The sequence below is a fragment of the Prosopis cineraria genome, unplaced genomic scaffold (assembly GCF_029017545.1).
Source record: "Prosopis cineraria cultivar Desert tree isolate PC_DT_omini unplaced genomic scaffold, ASM2901754v1 PC2, whole genome shotgun sequence".
NCBI classification, from domain to species: domain Eukaryota; kingdom Viridiplantae; phylum Streptophyta; class Magnoliopsida; order Fabales; family Fabaceae; genus Prosopis; species Prosopis cineraria.
In genome coordinates, this window is record NW_026555333.1 from 15117713 (window position 1) to 15140476 (window position 22764).

Consider the following 22764-nt stretch of genomic DNA (forward strand, 5'->3'; position numbering starts at 1 on the left):
ATTTTTGAGAACATAATGGTCTAGAAGACTTAGGTTTTAATGATTGAGCATTAAATCCACACACACCCAAAAAAAAAAAAAAACCGTTGAAGGAAACATGTATGAGAATGGGGTTTTATTACTTATTTATTGCAAATGTTTGATGACACACACACAAAACCTTCACAAAATGGCTATAATTGTGCAAGTTTATGAATACTAGTCACGTATGTACGTACGTGGAATTCTATCCACACATGCACGCAAAATGACTAATTTTACGTGTCCTTTTCAATAATACCATTTATTTGTTGTTTTTATAAGTATAAGGAATAGGTTCTATCAATAACAAATATTATCTCCTTTGAGACACTAGAAATAAATGGTATTGGCATACATCTCTGAACTAAGTTACTTCATGCATAAGAACTGAAATTCAAATCCCAATTACTTGTTTAAGAAATAAGTTTCTATTATTCATGCTAATTTTATGAGATTTTATTCCTGAATTTTGCCTTTATATATATATATATATATATTACAACAATCATTTTGTAATTATACTGGGAAAATTGATTCAAATTAATTACCAACCAAATTCAAGTATAAATTATCATGACTTGAAAAAGAGACGAAAGAGAGGCATATATGAATTACAATTTATCAGTTTGATTTCGATGTATTCTGACATAACGAAATGAAATGGAAATTAAATGGGAATCAATGATGAGGGAAAATAATGAAAATCAGATACGAACAATTGAATAATTAAAACTAAAAGTAATTTCAAGTGCCGAAATTAATAATATTATTATATGTGGATGTTTGTGGTGTGTTGAGTAAGACTGAGATGTGTGAAAAATAAAAGAATTCATTGGGAATGAATAGGCATAGTCATAACAAGAAGCGATTTTTGTGGGATTGGGCATGTGATTAGGCATAGCCATGTGATCCTAATTAAAAGCCACACGTGATTAATGGTCCCCCACTGCCTTCCCTCACACAGACACAGTATCAAATTCAATACTAAATAATTCACAGTAAATAATTTCCCTTTTCTTTCCTTTTTAAAAAAGAAGAAGCTAGATGCATGCAATTATATGCCATTGATCAGAGATATTAATTAAATCAAAAAGTAGCTAGATCGATCTGTCTTCGGTGGTGCCGATTCTCCTGATGATGATCAATATATATATTTGATTCATTGCAAAAGGAACGCTACGAATTGAACCATCGTACGGGCTCTCATATATGCATTCTAGCATGAAGCATGCTCAATTCAACCTGGATATAATGTTATAAATATATACTTGATTAGAAAACTCAGTATACTATGAATTAATTGAACAATTAATATAATATTGGAACTAGATGCATGTAACTTGGGTTTTCTCAGATCTGGTTCTACTTCTACATGCAACGTCCGTACGTCCGTATATGTGCTCATAAGGAAGCTTGTAAAATCCAATGGATCATTAGCATTAATATACAGCTAATTTTTTGCATTGACTGCTTTCTGCATGATTTAATATTGCGTTTGGATATAGGGAAATTTGGACTTAAATTTGGATTTGAGCCAACTTCACCATCTGGATTCATAAAAATTTAAAACCATATTTAAATAAAGAATTTTTAATACCTGAAGTTTTAAATTTAAAATCCAAATCCACCAATCTAAACTATTAGAAATGGAGAGTGAAGGCCGAAAATGGAGAGGAGATGTAAAAGTAGTGAAAAGACATCAAATTTTAATTCAAAATTCCAAGACTCATATTTATGGATAATTTTTTTATTTTATATTAGTTATTAAGTTTAATTTTATTCACCGTGAGACTTTCTGTATCAGTTTAAGTTTAATCTACACTTGGACATCATAATTCGTATGCTATCTAAGTTTAATATGAAGTTGAAGTCATTCTATTGTAATGTTAATTTTGAACATGCATCTTGAAAGAGATACTCGTGTGTGTGTGTGTGTGGCGGGGGGGAGGGGGACTTTGCTAGAGCTAAGGAAGTGAAACAAATCTTGGGCAGTGATTCTATGGAAGCTCTTACCCTCATTGCAAAAGAGAGCATTCAAGAATTTACCTTTGGATATATCAGTACTTCGAATGAGATAAGAGAAATTGTGATGCATGCATGATTGATCTTTTATAATTCCAACATATATCTTCAAAAAGAACCGAACCAAAACAATTAGTTTGACAAAATTTTGGACTTATAGTTTAAAGTGAAGAGTTTAGTTCAGTTTTGGAGTCTTTGGTTCAGATTGGATTAGTTTGGTTTATGCTTCTGGTTGTTTATAGCCGCAAGATAATTCATTAAATTAAAATTGGATACAGTCATAAATGGAATTTTAAGTGCCTGTTTGGATAACATTTGGAATTAATTTTTGAGGTCAAAACCATAATTTTGTGAAAATATATTCAAACACTCTTATTACATGTTAAAATCAATTGCAAATCTAAAACCATGTTTTCTTAAAAATATCCACACACCCGTATAAAACAAAAATATGAAAGAACTTTTGAATGTGCTTTGGGGTCATGTTGTCAGTCAGTTTTGAATTCAGACTCTGTTAATTTGTTAACACGTATACTTCTTTTCGTTTGTGATGTGTCGGAGTAAAAAATCAAATCACACTAATAATTAATTAATTGTTAATTGATAGTTGATCCCTGTACGTTTTTAATCAATAAAATATATTCTCTTGCTTCTCGCTACTCTTCTCGAGTCTGACATGCATGAAAACTCTTGGTCTCTAGCAATTAAAGTCAAGCTTAATTAATTACACATTAGAATATCTTTCTCCCGCACACACATACACACCAGCTATATTTGTTCCTTTTCACTTTTAATTAACTTCAAACAAAATATAATCCTACCTACAGTTTTGTCTGATCGTTTTCCTTTTCGCAGAAGTCCAATAAGACCCTTTGAACTTTTCACAAGGAATGACTTTTATATATTTCAGTTTCTACTTAATAGACATGACAGTGCATATATCACATGAATATATATATATATATATATATATATGTATGTATGTATGTATGTATGTATGTATGTATGTAACAGCTTGACACACCTTGACAGATGAAATTTCTTAGTAACAGCTTGATATGAATTATCAGTTGGAAGAAAGTCAAAGAACAATGTAGCATTAATTTGTATCAACATTTCATTCTGATCAGTTGATACTTATTTATATCAGATTAGCTGTGCATACATGTGTGTATGTGTTTAAGTTGTTAATCACAGAGAGGAAAGACAAAGCAGATATATATTGATACTTTGTGGACAATAAAACTGGGATTACATAAGTTGCTGACCCAGTACATGCACACTGCCAGGAAAATACTTGAACTTCTTCAATTTTTTCACTCTGCTTACAACTTAATATTTAGACAAGTTAAGTAACAATAAAGTATTAGGAAAAGGCCATTCATTCTGAATTCCTAAAATGCCCTTCAGAACGATCAACTTCTCTTGAGAAAGGCTTTAATTTTCTTAGTCAGACTTGGATTAATTATTATGATCTCGATCATAACTGATGCATTGAGGTTGAGTTCCTGTCTCTCTGGGATGAAAGAATGGCATCAATGGCTTCTTTTACTTGAGAAATATCAGGTGCTTTTCCTCCTTGGACTGGCCAAAATTCATCAGTTGCCAGTACCTGCTCCATCAGCAAATTATCGGATCAATATCACTTGGAGATTTTGAATCTAACCCGGAAATTAAATTATTTTCAAGAAAGTACTGCAAAATTGAGCAAAAGAAGAAGATGAAAGAGAGATTAGTGTTTTAACTCCCACCTTCACTTGCAGTTGAAGAAACTTCACATAACTAATGGCTTTCTCCAACATGGTCACCAAATCAACCTGAAATATTGTTCATCATTACTACAATCAGTGCATCGTTCCAAGTATTTCTGCAAAAAAAATCTCAACATGATCCTTCTTCATAATTCAAGACCAACCTTGGAGCCATTAGGAACTAGTTCTTGTAGTATCTTGAGTCTCTCGCTAATCCTCTCTCTTCTATTCTGCGAGACAAACATTCTATCTACCATGAACGAAACATATTTTAACTTTGCTTAATCTGTAATCAACAAACCATGGGACGTATGTACGTCCAGATGAAACATAATTAATTTGGCTTAGAATAGAAGCAAACCTTGGCTGCAATACTCTGAGTATCCTTAGATGAGTTTGACTTTGTTGGTTTCGTTGTTTTACTTGCAGCATTACTAGCAGTGCATTGCTTCTTCGAGGCCTGCATGCTCTCTCCCTGCACAAACACAAACAAGTTGATCTCAAAATTTATGATCCGTAATATACACAGAAAGTTTTTGTTTTTGTTTTTTTTGTTTTTAAGAAATTAATACCATCGAAAGGCGCTTATGGAAAGATGCTTCTTTTGCTCCTGAAGAATCCTGAAGGCTGTTATCAGAAGGAACATTTAGTTCAGAGTAGAGCCACCCATATGTACTCTCACCTTGCTGCTGCTTCTTTTTTGCACCATTGTTATCATTGGCTACGGAGGATGATCCTCCTCCTCCATGGCCACTAGCAGTTTGAATGCAATTAAAATCCTGAATCAGTCTTTGGTCTGAAGTGGTGGCTCTGGGGCTACTAATCTGATTCCACTGGTGCAAACCATTATTATTCTCCCACACACAGTACTCTTTCTGCTGAAAGCTAAGCAAAGATTCACCACCATTCATGACAGTGTTATACCCACCATTATTGGCTTTGAAGTTGATTAGAGACTGTGCTTCCTCAGGATGATAGCTTATGGCCTTATAAACCAACCCACTTTCAGTCCCACTCAGAGGAGGAGGAGGAGGAGAAGGAGAATGGGTAGTGGCAGAATCGTTGCTGAACCCATCTTCTTCCTCAAGCACAGATTTGTGGTACTCAAGAGCCATTGCGAGGAACAGAATTCAAAGCAGAAACTTCACGAAGGTTTGAATATGTATGCATGACAGAAAGCTAGTAAAGCAGGCTATATGTAGATGCTCAAGAGTTCAACTCAATGATAATTTTTTAATAAGGAAGATGAGAGTGAGACAACTAAAAAAACTCAACTGTATGGAAGAAATCCAATAAAGAAATGGGAAGAAGAAATCAAAATCTATTAGTAAAATACTAGAATGGGGCTTTATCAAGTTGCAGAATCATTAAGTAATGGAGGTTGTTCTTGGGATTGTTAGCTGGCAGGGAGTAATGAAGAAGAAGCAGAAAAGAAGATCGATAAAGACAGCAAAAGGGTCGCCGTATCATTCGCAAAACCCACGTAGTGTCTCTTTTGATTCCCATTTGGGGTTTAAGTCCCACTATTGATGATGAAACTTGGGTGGCTTCTTACTTCCTTCGTTTGGATTTCTAATACCTAAGCACGTGGACTTGGACCTTAAATTTATTATCAAACGCTATACATTCTGTGCAGCTGTCTCTAGACTAGTTTTAATGAACAAGTTTATGTGACACTGATTGGCATGTATGGGCTTTATATTGTTCCATTTGAGTGCTCACTGAAATCTATATATATGATTGTTATTGATATGAAACCAAAAAATTTTTGAATTTTGGATGCCCAGGTGTGTGTATATGTATGTATGAGCTTCATTCCAATTACTAAATCCTCTATGACCACCCCCCATCATTCTTCTTGGTCATGGTGCTCTTAATTCCAATTCGTTCTGAGATGATGCTTCTTTCTTTACATTTTATTATCGTATTATCATATTATTTATTATTTAATAATAAAATTTATGTTATGCTGCTGTTTTTGGAACGGAAATATGCAGTTTAAATTGGTCACACTGACGCATGTTTCATATGAGCACATTAAATATATTGAGATTCTATCATTTTATTGTAGCATGTCACTAGAGACTCCCCCCATTTAGGACCTCAAAATGGTCGACTAACTTATTCAGAGTCACATACAATTCATGTTGGGTTTGAATCTAGGTGCACAAGCTCAAGAATATTGTCATTCCCCTATACCAAGTTTAAAGGGATGTTAATGTAATCAAATAATATTTGATACTATTATAGTTGAATTGGAATAGTTTTTATATTTTCCTATTTTATATACTGACCCAATCCCCTATATTTGTAATTATGGTAGGTTTGATTGAGCATTTATTAGGATGGCTATTTTTTTTATGGGCCATATAAACCATTTTAAATTGAATAAAATGTACTTGCAGATCCTTATTATAAGTTGCCTTCTAGAAAAAATTTCTATTCTTAATATACACTTGATGAGATATTAATTACATTTTTTCAATACTTCCCATATTTAAACTAATTTATTATGAGAGAAAATATAATACAAATTAGTAAATTTTTTTAAATAGAGGTAAAATTAAAAATTTGTTCTATTTTAAGACAAAAGTAATGACTTAACCAACTCTCCTTAACTATGATGAGGTAACTAGATGTGTTTTATAATAGGGATTAAGGGAGTATGTTCAAATTTCATTGATGAAGCTCTCCATAAGTTGCTAGACTTCTTTCTTTCATTGCAAATGGACGCACCTATAAACTCTACTTAAATGAGAATTTTCTTCTCCTTTTTATCTCTTTAATTCATGAATTGAAACTAGATCTACGGAATATTGTTATTCTGTTTTTGAATTCATAAATGTATATATGGCTAATACGGGCATACTTGGTGCATTTGAGATTAATTTTGCATTAGTTTGTGTGCTGACTGATTTAATTGTTATATTCTTTGTTAAATTTAATTGCTACTTGTCAATTTATATAAGTGAGACACACTGTGCTTGTTATATATATGTTGGCTAGTGCTAAAAATCTCAATTGGACACAAATTATGTTATGGTTTGTGTAAAGGTTAAGAGCTATTCAAATTAATTAATCAAATAATTAAGTAATTCTATCTCAATTGAGTAATTAAATTTTGAATCTTGGAGTAATCAACAAGTTATTGTATACAAGAGTCTGAATAAGTAAAGTTCAATCTCAATGACAAAACCCAAAAATGAAAGCAAACTGCTTCATTCTAATAATCAGTGGATTCCCACATATTGGAGATCTCATTAATGGTTAATTATTCGTTGGTGCTCTTAATAATCTCACAGAATAATTAAAATATATAAACAACTATAACTTTCCCCTACACCATAGTCCAAGAAAATGGAAATGACAGTTTTCAAAATAAAAAAACCATCATAACAAGAATTCTTGATTTTAGCTTATATATATATATATATTTTTTGATAAGAAATGCATGAGCACATGCGGAATATGCACACACGTATGTGCATGTATACATGTATGTATACTTACCACACACACACGAGTGCTGGCAAATTCTGACAAATATACAAATGTATATGTCCACACATGCCCCCAACACTTGCATACACATGAGCACTCATAAGTATCCATGCCTGGGACATACGTATAAATTTCACTTGGTATAACTCATTCATCAATCTTCAAGTAAGGACTAAGGACCACTTAATCCATCAAAAGTTTAGAGCACAAATTCAACAAAATTTCACCATTTTTTTCCAATTCCAGTACAGATTCCTCTGGATTGAATTTTAAAACCAAAAATGAATATTTGTGGTCAACTTATTGTTCTTTATCTTTACCTTTTGTTGGGCCAAACCTAATTTCCGGGGTGCTGACAATAGACAATTTTTTTTTTTTTTGTTTTGAGCAAAAGCTGACAATCGACAGTTAAGTGTATCTTTTAGAGAGTCAAAGAAGATCATGATCCACATGTTTTGGTTTAAAGATAATGCTTAATTTTTGGGACAAAGAGAGCAAAAATAAGAGCTGGCATTACAAAAGCCAGCACTTCCTTGTCTCCAGGAGACTGTCTTATTGAGTCTATGAACTTTGGAAACTCCTTTTTTTTATTGATGAATTAAATTCCTTTTTGTGTTATCTTTTGAAAATTCCCATGCTACTTCCATCGACCAATAATTTTGATTTCTCTGAAGAATTTATAACGCACCTTTGATGATGATTGATCCAAGTTTATTATAAAATACTCCCTTCAGTCCGAAAGTTAAGTCTTTTTTGGCCAAAAAAATATAGGTCTTGTTTAAATAACTTCACAAGGACCAGGGAAGGGAGTTTCAAGTCGGTTAAATTCGTCAAAAAAAAAAATTGCAATACTTTGTAACTTACCTTTATTAAAAGTAGGTTGTACAAGTTTCATAGTATAAATTCGCTCTCTCACATTTAATTACAGAGAAGAGTAGATTACTAAATGAGACTCGTTCTTTGAACAAAAAAAAAAGACTTATATTTATATTTTATATTATAGGGGTAGGATTTTTTTTATTCTTTTGCCCAGTATCCTAAGAAACTTGAGAAATTATCACTTCTCATCTAAACTCCTGTTATGTGAAATTATTATTACCAACAATAACCTCATAAGTACGTTGGGGATGCCCTTAACATTTATTTAGTACAATTGCATGCATCAAGACTCAAAGCTGAGATCCTGAAATAAGTGTTTGTTTGGATTACATCCTAATTTAAGCTGGGATGTCCCAAACCAAGGTTGGATGTCAAAAGTATAAAAAATCATGTTTTGATGAAAAAAATCCCAACATATGAGACGTTGGATATTTATTGAAGGGCTGAGATTTGGCACGCTAAGGGACGCTGCTTCTAAGAGGATCTGGATTCTCTACACCGAGCGTTGGTGAGTGGTACAATGTTAGGGGAATATTTAATGCTTTTCTCTCTCTTCATTATCTTCACCTCTACTCGTTTCTCCCTTTGCTCTACTTCTCACCTTCGTTCTTCATTTTGTCATCGTCCCTTGCTCGCCCTTGACCTCCTTCTCCTTTGCTCTGCGATCTAACCGAAGATAGCTGTCACCACCTGATCTTGACCGTGCGTGTTGCTTGTGTTTATGGCTATTGGTAACAATTTTGGCTACGCAACTAGGTCGTTCAGTGGTAGGTATAGGGTTTTCTCTTTCATTGTTACCCTTGCATATGAAATTAGCTATGCAAATTTCAAGTCTACTTTCTTTTTTGATGTTGTTTTCATGGTGATAACCACATATATCAACATTGCAGCAGCTCACAATTTTCTCTCTTCTGGAAAATGCAAGCAAGCCTTTGTGGTTGTCATCGTCTTTGCAATCGCCGCCATCATTGTTCGTGTGTTTTGCCATGGCTCAGTTGAGGTTGGTGTCCATTCATAGTTAGCTATCCATTGTTTGTGGGTTTTTGCATCGTCTCTTGTTCGTTAGCCCATGAGTTCAGCAGTAGTTGTTGTCCGTTGTGCTTGCTTGTTCTAAATCTGGATCTGATGATTCTGGTCAACATGAAGCGGGTTGAGGAAGAAGAAGTGGACTGCGGAGGAGGATTAATTATAAATATATTTTAATATAATTATAATTATAATATTATAATAATTTATTTATTTCTCAATATTCTATTCCAAATTATAATATTATAAGATAATTATAATTATTGTATATAAATATATTGATGCAACAAATAAAATATCAATCAATTTTGATAAAATAAAAATTCTATATTTTATGACATTTAGAATTTAAAATATAAAATATTTGAAATATATGTGAAATTTAAGAAGATAAGAAAGATTCTAAAATATCAAGAACAAATAAAGAAAAATCATAACAAAAATATCATGGTATAACACCATAATATAACATTATAATTTTATAATGTTCTGAATATGTTTTCTTTTTATTTTATAATTTTAATATTTTATTTGTCAAAAAAAATATATATCATATTTAGTTTAAATTTATAAATTTATTTTAACTTTTCATAATTGAGTATTTTGAATCTTACCATTTAATTCTTCCTTTTCAAAAATTAAGATTTTTGACTTATCAATTTTATATTTTTAATCTACATTTTAAATAAATATAATTTTATGTTTAATATTTTTTCTTGAAAATGTTAAATTAGTCACAAAAATATATACAACAAAACTCATGTCCATTTTTCTCATTATACATTTTAACTAATTTTTAAATTAAATTATTTAAATAAATTTTAGTTTGTTCAATTAATTTCTAGACAAAAAAAAATTATCCAAACATAAATGACATTACAGTCACAAACTTTTCTCCTAACCTCAATTGCAAATTTTTTAATCTAAACATACATTAAATTAATTTAACTCTCCCGATTATTTTAACCTAGCACCTCTCATTAGATATAGTTTTATATAAAGGACAACGATCATCATACGATCATTCCTGAAATGGGTGGCCATTCCGTTAATGGTTCTGAGAAGGAATGGGGTATCCCAGGAGGTCCGAGAATCACTATTCCTATTCAAGCAACCAAACTTGCACAGCTTGAGTCCCTTTTCCTACACTACTGTTAATTTCAGCAACCAAGAAAATTACATTGAAGTTTCACACAAGAAAATTAATTATTACAAGGTTTATTAAAAACTGAATTAAACTGCATCGACAACTGGAACTGTATTGACAACACAACCAGTTGTCGATGCAGTTTAGTTCAGTTGTCAATAAGTCTTGCAGTAATTAATTTTTTTATGTGGGACCTAACTATAATTTTCTCTTTTTCTTTTGGGTTTTAATTGAACTCAACCCACGTCGCCCGTCTCCTATGTCACCAGCTTCACCAAAAGGCAAATTCCAAGGATCCAGTTCTTTTTTTGTGAACCAATGATTCATATCTGACTCCTTAAACTACTTAATTCTGTAAAAATAGCACACATGAATAACTAAAATAATTTGACATCTTGCTGTAATTTGTAACCTTAATATAATCAAAATAAAATTAATTAAAATTTCTGAACAAAAAATAATTTTAAATAAGAAATTCAGTATTATTCTTATAATATTTTGAGGTTAATTACAATGATTTCATGAGCGTGCATGAATATTATTAGAATTAAAAAAACTATTTTTTTACGGAAAAAAAAACTAAGGTTTATTACCAAGAGGAAAGTGATTTATCCTCTATTTTTCTATTTCTCAATTTCATTCTGATAACGTACCTACAGTTAGCAGTTACAAAAAGATGAGACGCACCGGAAAAACAAAACAAGAGCCAATTTGGATGAGAATGCAATTTGCGATGCATAAATCTGGAGCACTTAGTAATATTGCATGTTTATGTGATTTTCTTCTTTTGGCACTCACAAAGTTAATGTGACACCCACTTGATAGATACTATAACAGTCTAGCCTGACACAACATGACAAATGACAATCAGTAATTTTATAATATCAAGCCACAATACTTATAATTTTGAGCTAATGAACAAATTTATGTTAAAACTTTTTTTCTAGATACGGTTGGTATCTTAAACTTTTTGTTGAAGTAATATTGTTCATAATATTTCAAAAAAAGTTCAAATTTACCCTACCATTAATTTACACCAATTTTGATTGTTAAATTATTTTTATTGACCAATAGACACCGTGTGGCTAGTTGAGTTAAATTCAAGTATGTGAACCAACAATAACTAGGAGAATGAGAAATGTAGTCGAATGAAGCTACTCGAGCATGGAGGCCTCTATAACTAAAGTCAGAGACCAAAATATTGACACTCCTTGAGTTTGAGGTAGAAAAGAAATAGATGGCACCGACATTGCAAGACTCGCTAACGATGATGTTGACGTAAGCAAATCTTTGGAGCACAGAGAAGACATTGAAGAGAAGCAACCACACCAAAACATTTCATAGAGAACCTTGCTTGCATGTGGGAGGCTCCATGGCAACTAACAGTGCAGTTTTCAAGGAAAAAGGGAATAAAATTAATGAGAGATAAAGGAAGGGAGGAATTGAAAGAGGGAGCAAGGATGTGGAGTGCTTATTGAGAACATAAATGAGTGGAGGAAGAAATGAAGGACAACAAGAAAAAGGGAGGGAAGGGATGAGCAAAACGAGAAGGGGCAATGAAGAGAGAAAACAAAGTAGAGAGAGGTGTGTATACCTATGGAAGAGAGGAGAGCAAGAGCATGAAGGGGCAGTGAAGGATCAAACAAGCATCGGCTCCAAGGTTGGAAGCACCAGCTCCATTGCCAACCTCAACATGGCCATTGTCAAGGCAACAAAGCACAAGAAGACTCCCGCTAAACAAGAAGCACATTAGAGAGATTCCACCTATGAGTAAGGGATCTTCTTCACCACCTCAATGGAATTCTTGGAGTTCATAAGGATGTATGCGTTGTACTTGGTTGGAGTATAAGATGTAAAATAAGAGAGGAAGGAGAAGCTCAGTTGGATACAAGGAAGAAAATAAGGATGCAAGGGACAACAAAGATAGATAAATATTTCACATGTTGCTTTATATATACATATATATATATATATATACATAGAGAGAGAGAGAGAGAGGAGAGGATGGAAGGAGCCAAGAGAAGAGAGAGGATCAGGAGTGTCAACCTCAACTTGCCACGTGGATATCTTTTGGTCAAAGAAATTAATTTAATTGTCAACCTTGATATAAGTTAACAATGAGGTAAAATTACACAGTTTTTAAAAGATTGAGGGTAATATTAGTTTAACAAAAAGTTTAGAATACCAAACGTACTTAAAAAAAAGTTTTAAGGTAAATTTGTCCTTTAATCCTATAATTTTTTCCTGAAAAAGTTTTTAAGCTGATTTCATCATGGACAGTGAAAGAAGGAGAAAAAAATACATGGGAACGATTAAGGACATTGAACAGCTCAATAATTACAGATGGGGCACACCTTCAAAATTCAGCACCAAAGGTCTGGAAACATGAAGGTAAAATTATACACATAATATCCACGGAGTTCCCTAATAAGTAATAACTTGTCCATTTCATTTTAAAGGAATTCTAAAATGAGCCACTATCACACAAATTCCTTCATGGTTACAATGTTACTGCGCCACTGAACAACTAGGCTGGCTGAAAGGAAATGGTAATGTAGCTGGAGAAGGGGCTTGGTGGAGAGGATAAGCAGCAACTGGCAGCCTGAAATTTTCACAACAGAAAGACATGCAAATTAGTCATATGGCATGCTTCTACACCAAGAAGTAACAATTACATAGCCACATTAAAAATTCTTGTTCCCACTCTTTCGAGTCTTGGCCCATGGGCAGAATACATATGAGGCCATGATAGTTATGGATAGAAAAGAGAAGCATGTATTCTAAAGGCTCAATGCACATTTTCTATACAAAAGATAACTTTGTCCCTTAATATTCATCAAAGTCTCCTTTTTTGCTCCCCAGTCCATTCCTATTCTAAAAGAATGCTTTTTGTACCAAATTTCCTTTCACTTAACCTTTGTCCTGTTATTCGTTAGACACTCCAAGCAAATAAGATAAATATATCTGTTGACAAAAACTCAGAACACATCATTAATAATTCCATCTCGCATGACATGTGGTGGATGGTAGTCAGAGGCGAAAGGTGCTTTTAAAGTGCTAGACCTCTAAAATGCCTTAGCTGAAAGACATGAAGAAAAGTGCATGCCCAAGTAAATCGAGGCACTAGAATAAGAAAATGTATGTTTTATAAAATAGAATAGAAAAATGTAACCTGACATAATATCATCATCATTATATATATATATATATATATACCAAAATAAATCACTGCTGTACATTGCCAGCTAATTTTGAAGTGCATGCATCTTAAAGCCTTCGTCCCGTCATATAGGGTTACTTTCTTCCCATTGCCCAAAAGAAAATAACAGAATCTATGCTGCAAAGAGGGGTTAAAATCCTGAAACAAGATACAAGAATTGGATTCTAGCCAAGTTTTGATCTTTCAACTGGGACAAGTGGAAATGCAACAACTGGCAGCCAGAAGAACAAGACAGACAGCTAAAACTCATTATTTCAAACTAATCAAAATCTATTCAGCAGCCATATTCTCTGCAAAACTCAAATACATTCTCTCCCTGAGATTGTTCTATCTTAGAACTCTTTCCCTTTCTCTAAATCAAGACAGCCGTGTATCAGAGGCATTGCGAAATCAAAACACATCAAAGAGAGCACGAGAAACTATTCAACAATATCACATTGAAACAAAGAGGTCCTTGACTAAAATACCTTGTACTTGACTTTAATGAAAAAGAGAGAATACTTTTGGTCCAAAGATCAAATGAGAAGTTGCCAACCTCTACACAACTAGTTTGGAAGTTAGCACTCATAATAAATACAGATAAATCGACTACCGCATTAAGGCAATAGTCCACTAAAGCTATTACTTCGTTGAAACATCAGTTGTGGCCAACAAAAGTCACCAATACCTCATAGAAATAGATCCTGAATGTGTCAATATTTGCTCTGTTTAAATCTAAATTGTTAACAGGAACAATGGCTTTGTTCATGGATGCAGAATTTGCAACGCCCTCCTTGTGTTTGTTTCATCTCAGAACTTTCGTTCCTTTATTCTTTTCTTTAACTTGTGTCTATTGCAACAGAGGCCTCAGCAATACCAAAACATATCAAAAGGAGAATGTCTAGTCAATTTAATGTTATGTTTGGCCGGAGAGAAAAGTAGGGGGAAGAGAAAAGTGAAGGGAAAACTACATTTTCCTCTACTTGGCCAAGAAAAGAAAAATGGGAGGGGAAGAAATTGAGAGAAAAATAACATATGGAACCCACATATTTTTTCCTCCAACTTTTCTCTCCAAAAATAATAAGGTTATTACTGTCCATATGAAATTAAAGACTTTTCCCTCCTCCCTGTTTTTTTTTTCTTAATCAGCTGAGCATAAGGAGAGAAAATTACATCCCTCCACTTTTCTCTTCTCTCCATTTTCTTTCCTCCCTATTTTTTCTTGTTAGCCAAGCACTGGGTAAGTGTTTTATAGAGAAACATAATCTTATATGGTCTTCTCACATCTAATATGTTTTGGGGACTGATGGAAAATTACACAGCACTGTAGATTGACTTTTGCCACATGGAATCCCTGTGGGCAAGCTATGAAGGAGATGTAATTGGAGTTAAGCTTAAAAGGAAATGTTTCAGATATCATGATACCAGCACAGAACCAAGCCAAACAACTTTTGGAAACAGTGAAACAAGGAGGACTCAAAAAAACCTCTTTTCTTGCCATTTTTTGTCCGCACGATAAGTTATGCCCTAACACCAAGTGACAAAAAGTTTATCCAGGAAAATATAAAAGCAAATGAGGAAAATGATGGCACAATCTACTAATAAAAGGTTTCAAATATTAAGGAACCTTACAGAGAATCCGGCAGGGACTTCTTATTAGCCTTTTTCTTGTTCCTTTTGCGCTTCTTCAAACTTGAACTATCATCAATATGCTGTGGTGCAACTGCTTGTTGAGACAGATTTGAAAGCTTGGAGTCTTCAGGGCATTTTTCTTGTTTTGACATCTGGAATTCTCGCTGAGGCGAATGCCCTCTAGGAGAGGGCTCAGGATGCACAACCTCAATTTCTTTACTATTTTCATTATTATTAGCTGCCAAAGGAGCGGCACTAACAGAAACATTTCCTGAGCTACCCATATGTGATAAAGTACTTGTATGTTGTGAGTCCTTCACATTGATGATTGCAGCACAACATTTGAATTTTGACTTTATTATCTCAGAAAGACGTGTTCCAGACATAGAATCATCTGCATATGAAATGAATATAGTTACAAAGAATGTCACCACACAATTAACTATGAACGAAAGGGTACCTACTTAGAATTGAAAGAATAGCAGTTCGTGCAGCCAATTGCTCAGCCTCCTTTTTGGTTCTAGCTGGACAACCAGTATAGCGTTTACCATTAAAAACCAAAGATGATATAAAAAAAGGATGTCCTTCCAACTGATCAGTGCGATATGTAACTTTATCCAGATTCATCTTGGCAGCATATTCATATAAGATGGACTTGAAAACCATAGTTTTCTGGAAGATAATCACAACATGAAATTACCTAAGGTTAATAACATCAAATGCAACTTCAGAACATTACTGATCAATACTCTGGAAGATTACTTGTGCTAAACAAATATCAAGCATTTGCGGCAAGCTTAAGGGTATGTCAAACAGATTCAATAAAGTCCAGAAATAGACAAACAGTTTAGCATTGGAAAAAAATGGTATCCCAAAATACCAATGCTTTAGGCTGAAGACATGAGCTGTTCCTCTTTCTCATCATTCATCCACAACAACCAAAAATAGACAAGTTGAAAAAGAATGTCTTCAAGAGCTTAACAGATCATGTTGAAATGCTTGAAATAACCAAGAGCATACCACTGATCTAACATCTGCACTCTCTAATAAGTATTTGACAAAATAAATTTTTAAAATGTCAGGTAAAGTGGTGGGAAATATATTTTATACAGTATATCACACTAAACACTCTGAAGCCATCCAATTATAAAGACGGCTAGAATTAAATGTTATCCATGAAATAAGTCAGACATGTTTACAACAAAATTTTAATTCCAAGACAATTAGAATAACAAACCTAAGAATGTATAAAAGAACTCAGTCTACGGATAATGCTGAGTGGACAATGTTATAGCAATATACATGATATACAAAAAGAGCAATAGAGACTAGAAAGAGAAATTGTACTATTGAAATTATAATGCACAATGCTCCTATTGAAATTATGATCCTAAGCCAACAAACCTCAAGAATATTTATATCAGGAAGCCCTTCATCTTTCATATTTGTCACTATGTGCTCATATGCAAGTTTGGCAGCATCCTGCTCAGCCGCTTTTCGAGCAGAGAAAACATTTTCGGAAGTATAGTGCTTTCCATCAACCCAAACCGTTGATCTAAACTTTGGAGCATGCACAACTCCCTCATTGATAGTTTGATAAATGGGAAGTGGTATGTTTGACCTCTGAGCATACTCTTGTAACCGATTTTTGTGCATCAAAGGCTCTGGAACACCTAGAGAGATTGATAAACACTTCATAGGATTGAAGATTCTTTTTGTGTAAAAGGTATACTTAGAAGCAAGCTCAAATTGTCATAGGATAAAAATTACAATTAGCATGAACTCATGTTATGTGCAAAAGTCGATAGAAACCAACCACCAACTAAGATCTCATTTTAGTCTCAGGTGTACTGTCTTTACATTGCAACCATTACAATGAACTCTCACATGGATTTTGCTATTATGTGCGGGATGAAACTCTCAGTGTAAGTTGGGGCTGAAACAATTTTAAATAAATACTTATATTTTTTGCGCGAGATATTCATGCAAAGCTCGGCCAAAATCATATTCAAGTCAACTTGGCATGTAACAATTTTGTAATAAAAACATTTATTAAAAAATGAACAAGATAATTACATTTTCACAAAGTAATAAAAAAAATAAAACATAGCTTTTGAATTTTATTTGATGACAAAAATATACGAGCACATTAAAAAAAGATCTGATCAGTTATACAAATTAGAAAAACAAAGTAAGTCCCCGTATCAAAACAAATCCCCAACATCAAAGACTCCTTGGAAATGGAACAGTACAATTTCAACCATATAAATACAAAATTTCACAGCTCAATATCAATCCTCTTTCTGAGCAAGCAAACTAAACAGGGAAGAAAACGGGAAAAAACTCACGAGCGCCAGAAGGCTCCGGCGAGGCGAGGCGAGCTGGCGTAGAAGGTCCCGGTTCAGACGAAGACGGAGCAGGAACCGAGGCCTCAGGCTGAGGTAAAGAATATGAAGAAGAAGGCTGGTCTGGACGGGGCACTGTGAGGGTAGAGCTCGGGTTCGGCGTATTCCTAGGCTCCAACGCAGCCATGGGTGAGTGCGGGTGAGTGCGAATCAGAGGGCCGAGAACAGAGCGCGCTAGCCCACTAGGGTTCCAGTTTCCAAGCCCTCTGCAGAAGTGCAAATGTAACGAACCGATGTTCTCTCTGGCCAAAAAAATTAAAAAAAAAAAAAAAACTAACCGATGTTCTCTTCTTCGGTTCCTTTTCGTCCACAGAAGATATGATATACCGTTTTTCGCCTGTTCGTCTTCGTTGCTATCGGCCTATTTGTCAATTTGAACATGAAAATATTAATATTCACTATTTTTTAAACAAATATTAATACTCTCTCCATTAAAAAATATAAGGTATTTTTTAAAAGGTTAAATATTTAAAAATATAAGATATTTTTTAAAAAATTGGATGTTAAAAAAGGTAAGACATTTTTATTTTTTCAAGGTATAATCATTATCTTTTTTTTTAAAAGTGTCCTTGTTGATAGTAACTTTATATTTATTATAGAGTGTTTAATAGGGATAAATATGAAAAGATAGGATTAATTAAAAAGTAAGTAACTGCTTTATTAAAAAGTAAAATTTAATTAAAAATATCTTATATTTTTAAATGAAAGGAGTATTTACTATTAATAATAACATCAACAACAATAATAAAAACAACTTACCATATTGAAAGTTCATAAAAATATTATTATTTTTTAAAATTAAAATTATTATCAAATTCACAGAATTTTTAGAAAATTTCCATTATTTATATTTTAAAAATTTTAATACTAGTAATAATTTTTAAATTCTTATATTATATAAAATAACACTTAATAATCATATTGATTATTTAAAGTATTTTTTACATGAAATTTTTAAATGATTGAGCATTTCAATATATATTTTTCTTTTCTCATTTAAAAGGCTTGGTTGAGTTCAAAAGAAGAAGTTTGATGTTAAAATATAAAAAAAAAATCCAAAACAAGGGAGAAAGAGGAGGATTGGTTTTAACGATTTTCAATGCAACCCATTGTAATACATCAATCATAAAAATTTCAGTCCATGGAATTAATTTCATTATCAACTTGGTTGTTTAAATTTAATTTGTATCAATCTAATCCCTCATGTTTTCTTAAGATATCGCATTAATCTTCTAAATTTTGAATTTCAAATTGACTCTTAAATTAATATAACAAGTATATATGTAAATATGGGAATATGGGTTAACCTAGACTACATGCTTTGATAAAAATGGGTTAGAGGAAAAATAAGTTGAATTGTGTATGGTCTATTTTTATATGAGTTGTGAAAATTTCAACTTAACCCAAACCATATGGGTTAGTAAATTAAATGGATCAGCCCACCACCTTATTTAACTTTTAAAAAAATTAAAAGTTTTCATACGAAGATGATACATGTCAATATGACATGCAATTTAAAATTCATATAGTAACATAATTATTTATATTAATAAAATAAAAATCAAAAGACATCAAAACAAAAATATAATTATCCATCATAATTTAAGATCCACCAACCATAAATCCCAAAATAAAATATGAATCATGCCATGCTTATCAAAATTCAGAAGTGAGAAGTGAGTAAGGAGTCAAAAGTAAAGGTTGCCTTAGAGGAAGAGAAGGCATGAATAATCAAACACAAGAGGAAGGTGTTGGACAACTTAGAAAGAAATATGGATTGAGTTTTTTTTTTCTTATTTTTCAATCTTGTTTTCTTCTTCTTCTTCTTCAATGAGTGGTGCTAGAATTTTGGACATTTTCTCTTTTCTATCATATTTTTTTATCAATATGAGTCAAGTGAGTCAACCCTAATCGATATGGGTTGAACCATTTGGTTCATGGCCTGAATGATTCAAGTTAAAAATTTTTATTTTTACCTAAGCCAAGTATTTTGCAAACTAACCCAACCTATATAATAAGTTACCTATATAACAAATTATTTTGACTAACTCATATAACTTTATCCATATTTGCAACTCTAATATGTAAAGTCAGTTAATGACTTAACATAGATACATGGCTAATTAATTAACTGTTCACAAGTTACACGAGCTTCTTTTTTTTTTACCTTATTTTCACAAGTCATCAAATAAAGGAAATTAAGAAAAGCAAAAATTAATCTTTTACTCTTTCAATTTTTAATTTACTTGTAATTCAATTCTTCAAGTTTAACTCGCTGTGATTCAGTCCCTCAACTTTTAAATCACTTACAATTTAGTCCCTCAATTTTTTTTAATTCTCTTTTTTCATGTTAACTTAAATTTCACATCAAAGAGCAAAAAAAAGTATTTTAGAATAATATACAAGCATTTCTTTTATCATTTTTATTTGATAAGAAAATTTTAAAAAAATTAAAAAAGGATTGAATTATAAGTGAATCAAAAGTTGAGGGATTAAGTCGCAATGAATTATAGTTGAGGGATTGAGTTGCAATGAATTATAATTAAGAGACTGAGTTATAAGTGAGTTAAAAGTTGAAGGAGTAAAAAATTAATTTTTTCTTAAGAAAATCAGATGGTTTTGTGTATTTTGACTTGTTTTGATTTAATAACATGTATATACATTATACAAGTCATCAACATACTTCAAATACTAAATTAATTTGAGAATTAATTTGTATTTTAAAATCTAGAGGATTAACACAATAATTGAGTAAATTCAAGAAATAAAATTAATAAATATTAAACTTGAAAAACCAAATCAGTAATTAAAAAAAATTTAAGGATTTGTTTAGTTCAGGAGAAGGGGAGGGAAAGGAGGGGAGGGGAGGGGAAAAAAAATTTAAGAATTTGTTTTCCCCTCTCCTCAAGGGCTCCCCTCCACCCAACCAAACACACCCTAAAGGACAAAAAATTTCAATACCTTTGTATTAGTCACAAAATTAATAAGGAGAAAATCACATTTTATGAATGAATTAACACATCCTTAAGATAAGTATTGAAAATTAAAAAATTCATAAATAGATGAATTTATTGGACAAATCAACGAAACACATATTTTAATTACTTGATTATGTTGACCATGTTCCCTCTATGAACTTAAAGCAAGCATATATTATTACGTGCATTTGCATAGAATAAGATCTATTGATCTAGAAAAAAGCTGCTGCCAAAGAAAGTACAAATGCATTGTTAGAGAAATGAAGGATTGTTGCATGAACAATTGAGATGAGTGCTAGAAAATCAAAGTCCATAAATTGGTGAGGTTATTGTACAAATTAATAAAACACATATTTTAATTACCTATTTCATGGTTAATTACTAGCTATCTAATGCATTTTTATTGAAACAAACATAAAATAAACAGTAGCACACATTGGCCGGTTGAATGCTTGGCTATTTCGAAACACTGGTATCTTTTGCATCCAAGGCCAAGTCATGCACTTTACTTGAGATAAGGCTGAAGTATATCTAAGATATTTTTATCAAATCAGGTTTGAAAATATGAACTTCAAATTTAAGGTAGAGTTTTGGAGTTTTTCTTTTTTCTTTTTTATAATAGAATGGGCTGGAATGACTACAATTTTTTATACTACAATAATTAAAAGAATTTAAAAAAAAAAATTGGGATGGCTTGGAGCGGCCTTACTCTTGCAAGCTATAATAAATTCATTTTTTTCTTAACCCCTAATTTAAGGGGTCAAGTTTATAATAATTCTGAAATAATGATTAAATAAAATTACTCATTCTTTCAATAAAATTCATAAATAATAAAATATTTTTGTATTACTTCACTTCTTCCCACTCCATTTTGCTCCTCCATTTCTTTCTATCGCATAGTCTCAGGCATGCTTTAAAAGTAAGATAACAATATTAATAATAAAAATTAGTTACAAAATAAATAATTAAACAATTCATGAAAAAAATCTGCTTGCCCTCATTTAACTAATATAAAGAACCTTAACTAAATAGATCCAGGTACCTAAGTTTTTTTTTCAATTTCTGTTATCAGCCAAAAAATAACTTAATCCCAAAATTTGCACGATGAGTAGAGAAATGAGATGGAAGAATATTAATAAAAAATGCCTAAAAAAGTTAATATCTAACAAGAATCCTGAATAAATCGAGAATGGATTAAAACAATAAGTCAAGACCCATAATAGTAGGGCTGTGCCCACATTCATACCAAAAAATAAGTCCAGACCCAAATAAAAGTGCCGGCCCAAATAAACGAAGAATATGGGGCGTTTCAATTTCCCTGGTCACATAATAATAGATTAAAATTCAATTTGATGAAAAACAACTGTTAATCAGCCTCATATCGTTAGTGAAGTTCTGAAAAGCCGTGAGCGGCAGGATTCGAACCTGCGCGGGCAGAGCCCACATGATTTCTAGTCATGCCCGATAACCACTCCGGCACGCCCACTGTTGATGTTTTGGTTCCTGCAAGTTTAAATACTAATAAATTATAATTTCATGAAATTTGCTTTTCAAATAAATTCATGAAATTTGTTAATAAATAAAAAATAAGCGCCGCTTCAATTAAAAAAATTGATACAAACGTTGTGTAATCGTATCATCGCTTTCGTTTTCCCATTAATTCAACGCCACCAAGTGAAGGCTCAGGTACATTGGTAGTTATTTGCATTTTTAATTAAATTTTATACTTTAATAAAATAATTATTTATTTTTAAATTAATTTTATTTTTTATATTTACCTTTATTTAATAAAGTGTTTCATCCAAAAAATATATAAAATAATTTATTTAATAAGGACACTTAAAAAAAGATAATAATTACACTTTAAAATATTCAAAATGTCTTATATTTTTTAATATTCAATCCTTTAAAAAATACTTTATATTTTTGAACAGATAGAATAGCTGGTTTTAATTAATTTAAAGTCACCATTTTATAAAAACGAAGTTAGATTATGATAAGATATTATCACAAATATTCTTTTTATAATAAAAAGGAGTAGCCTAAGCCAATTATATAAAAATTATAATGATATCAACGAAAATGGAACATAGTTCCCCCCCCCCCCCCATCATCTACTTTTTAGCAATAATCAACAAGCGTGAATATTTATTTGATCACTGTGTCAAGAAAACTAACATATTTTTGGGAATTGGTAGGTGCG

The 22764-nt window shown here is 32.1% G+C and overlaps 2 protein-coding genes, 1 long non-coding RNA gene and 1 other non-coding gene across 4 annotated transcripts; 1 reads left to right on the plus strand and 3 right to left on the minus strand.

The window, feature by feature from the left end:
* Window positions 1–3249: 3249 nt before the first annotated feature.
* Window positions 3250–4964, minus strand: LOC129299216 (transcription factor RHD6-like). The gene is made up of 5 exons (XM_054937684.1): window positions 4367–4964; window positions 4156–4269; window positions 3959–4024; window positions 3795–3860; window positions 3250–3655 (listed from the first exon to the last, which is right to left on the minus strand). The coding sequence occupies exons 1-5, from the start codon at window positions 4907–4909 to the stop codon at window positions 3524–3526; spliced, it is 921 nt and encodes a 306-aa protein (XP_054793659.1). The 5' UTR covers window positions 4910–4964; the 3' UTR covers window positions 3250–3523.
* A 3757-nt stretch (window positions 4965–8721) lies between these two features.
* LOC129303003 (uncharacterized) lies at window positions 8722–9409 on the plus strand. Its single transcript, XR_008591373.1, has 2 exons — window positions 8722–8941; window positions 9065–9409. It is a non-coding gene; the product is annotated as an uncharacterized LOC129303003 (long non-coding RNA).
* A 3237-nt stretch (window positions 9410–12646) lies between these two features.
* LOC129303002 (double-stranded RNA-binding protein 2-like) lies at window positions 12647–17938 on the minus strand. The gene is made up of 6 exons (XM_054941979.1): window positions 17862–17938; window positions 17527–17789; window positions 16583–16851; window positions 15643–15850; window positions 15179–15572; window positions 12647–12949 (listed from the first exon to the last, which is right to left on the minus strand). The coding sequence occupies exons 2-6, from the start codon at window positions 17708–17710 to the stop codon at window positions 12856–12858; spliced, it is 1149 nt and encodes a 382-aa protein (XP_054797954.1). The 5' UTR covers window positions 17711–17789; window positions 17862–17938; the 3' UTR covers window positions 12647–12855.
* Window positions 17939–21965: 4027 nt separating this feature from the next.
* TRNAS-AGA (transfer RNA serine (anticodon AGA)) lies at window positions 21966–22047 on the minus strand. Its single transcript has one exon. It is a non-coding gene; the product is annotated as a tRNA-Ser (tRNA).
* Window positions 22048–22764: the final 717 nt, after the last annotated feature.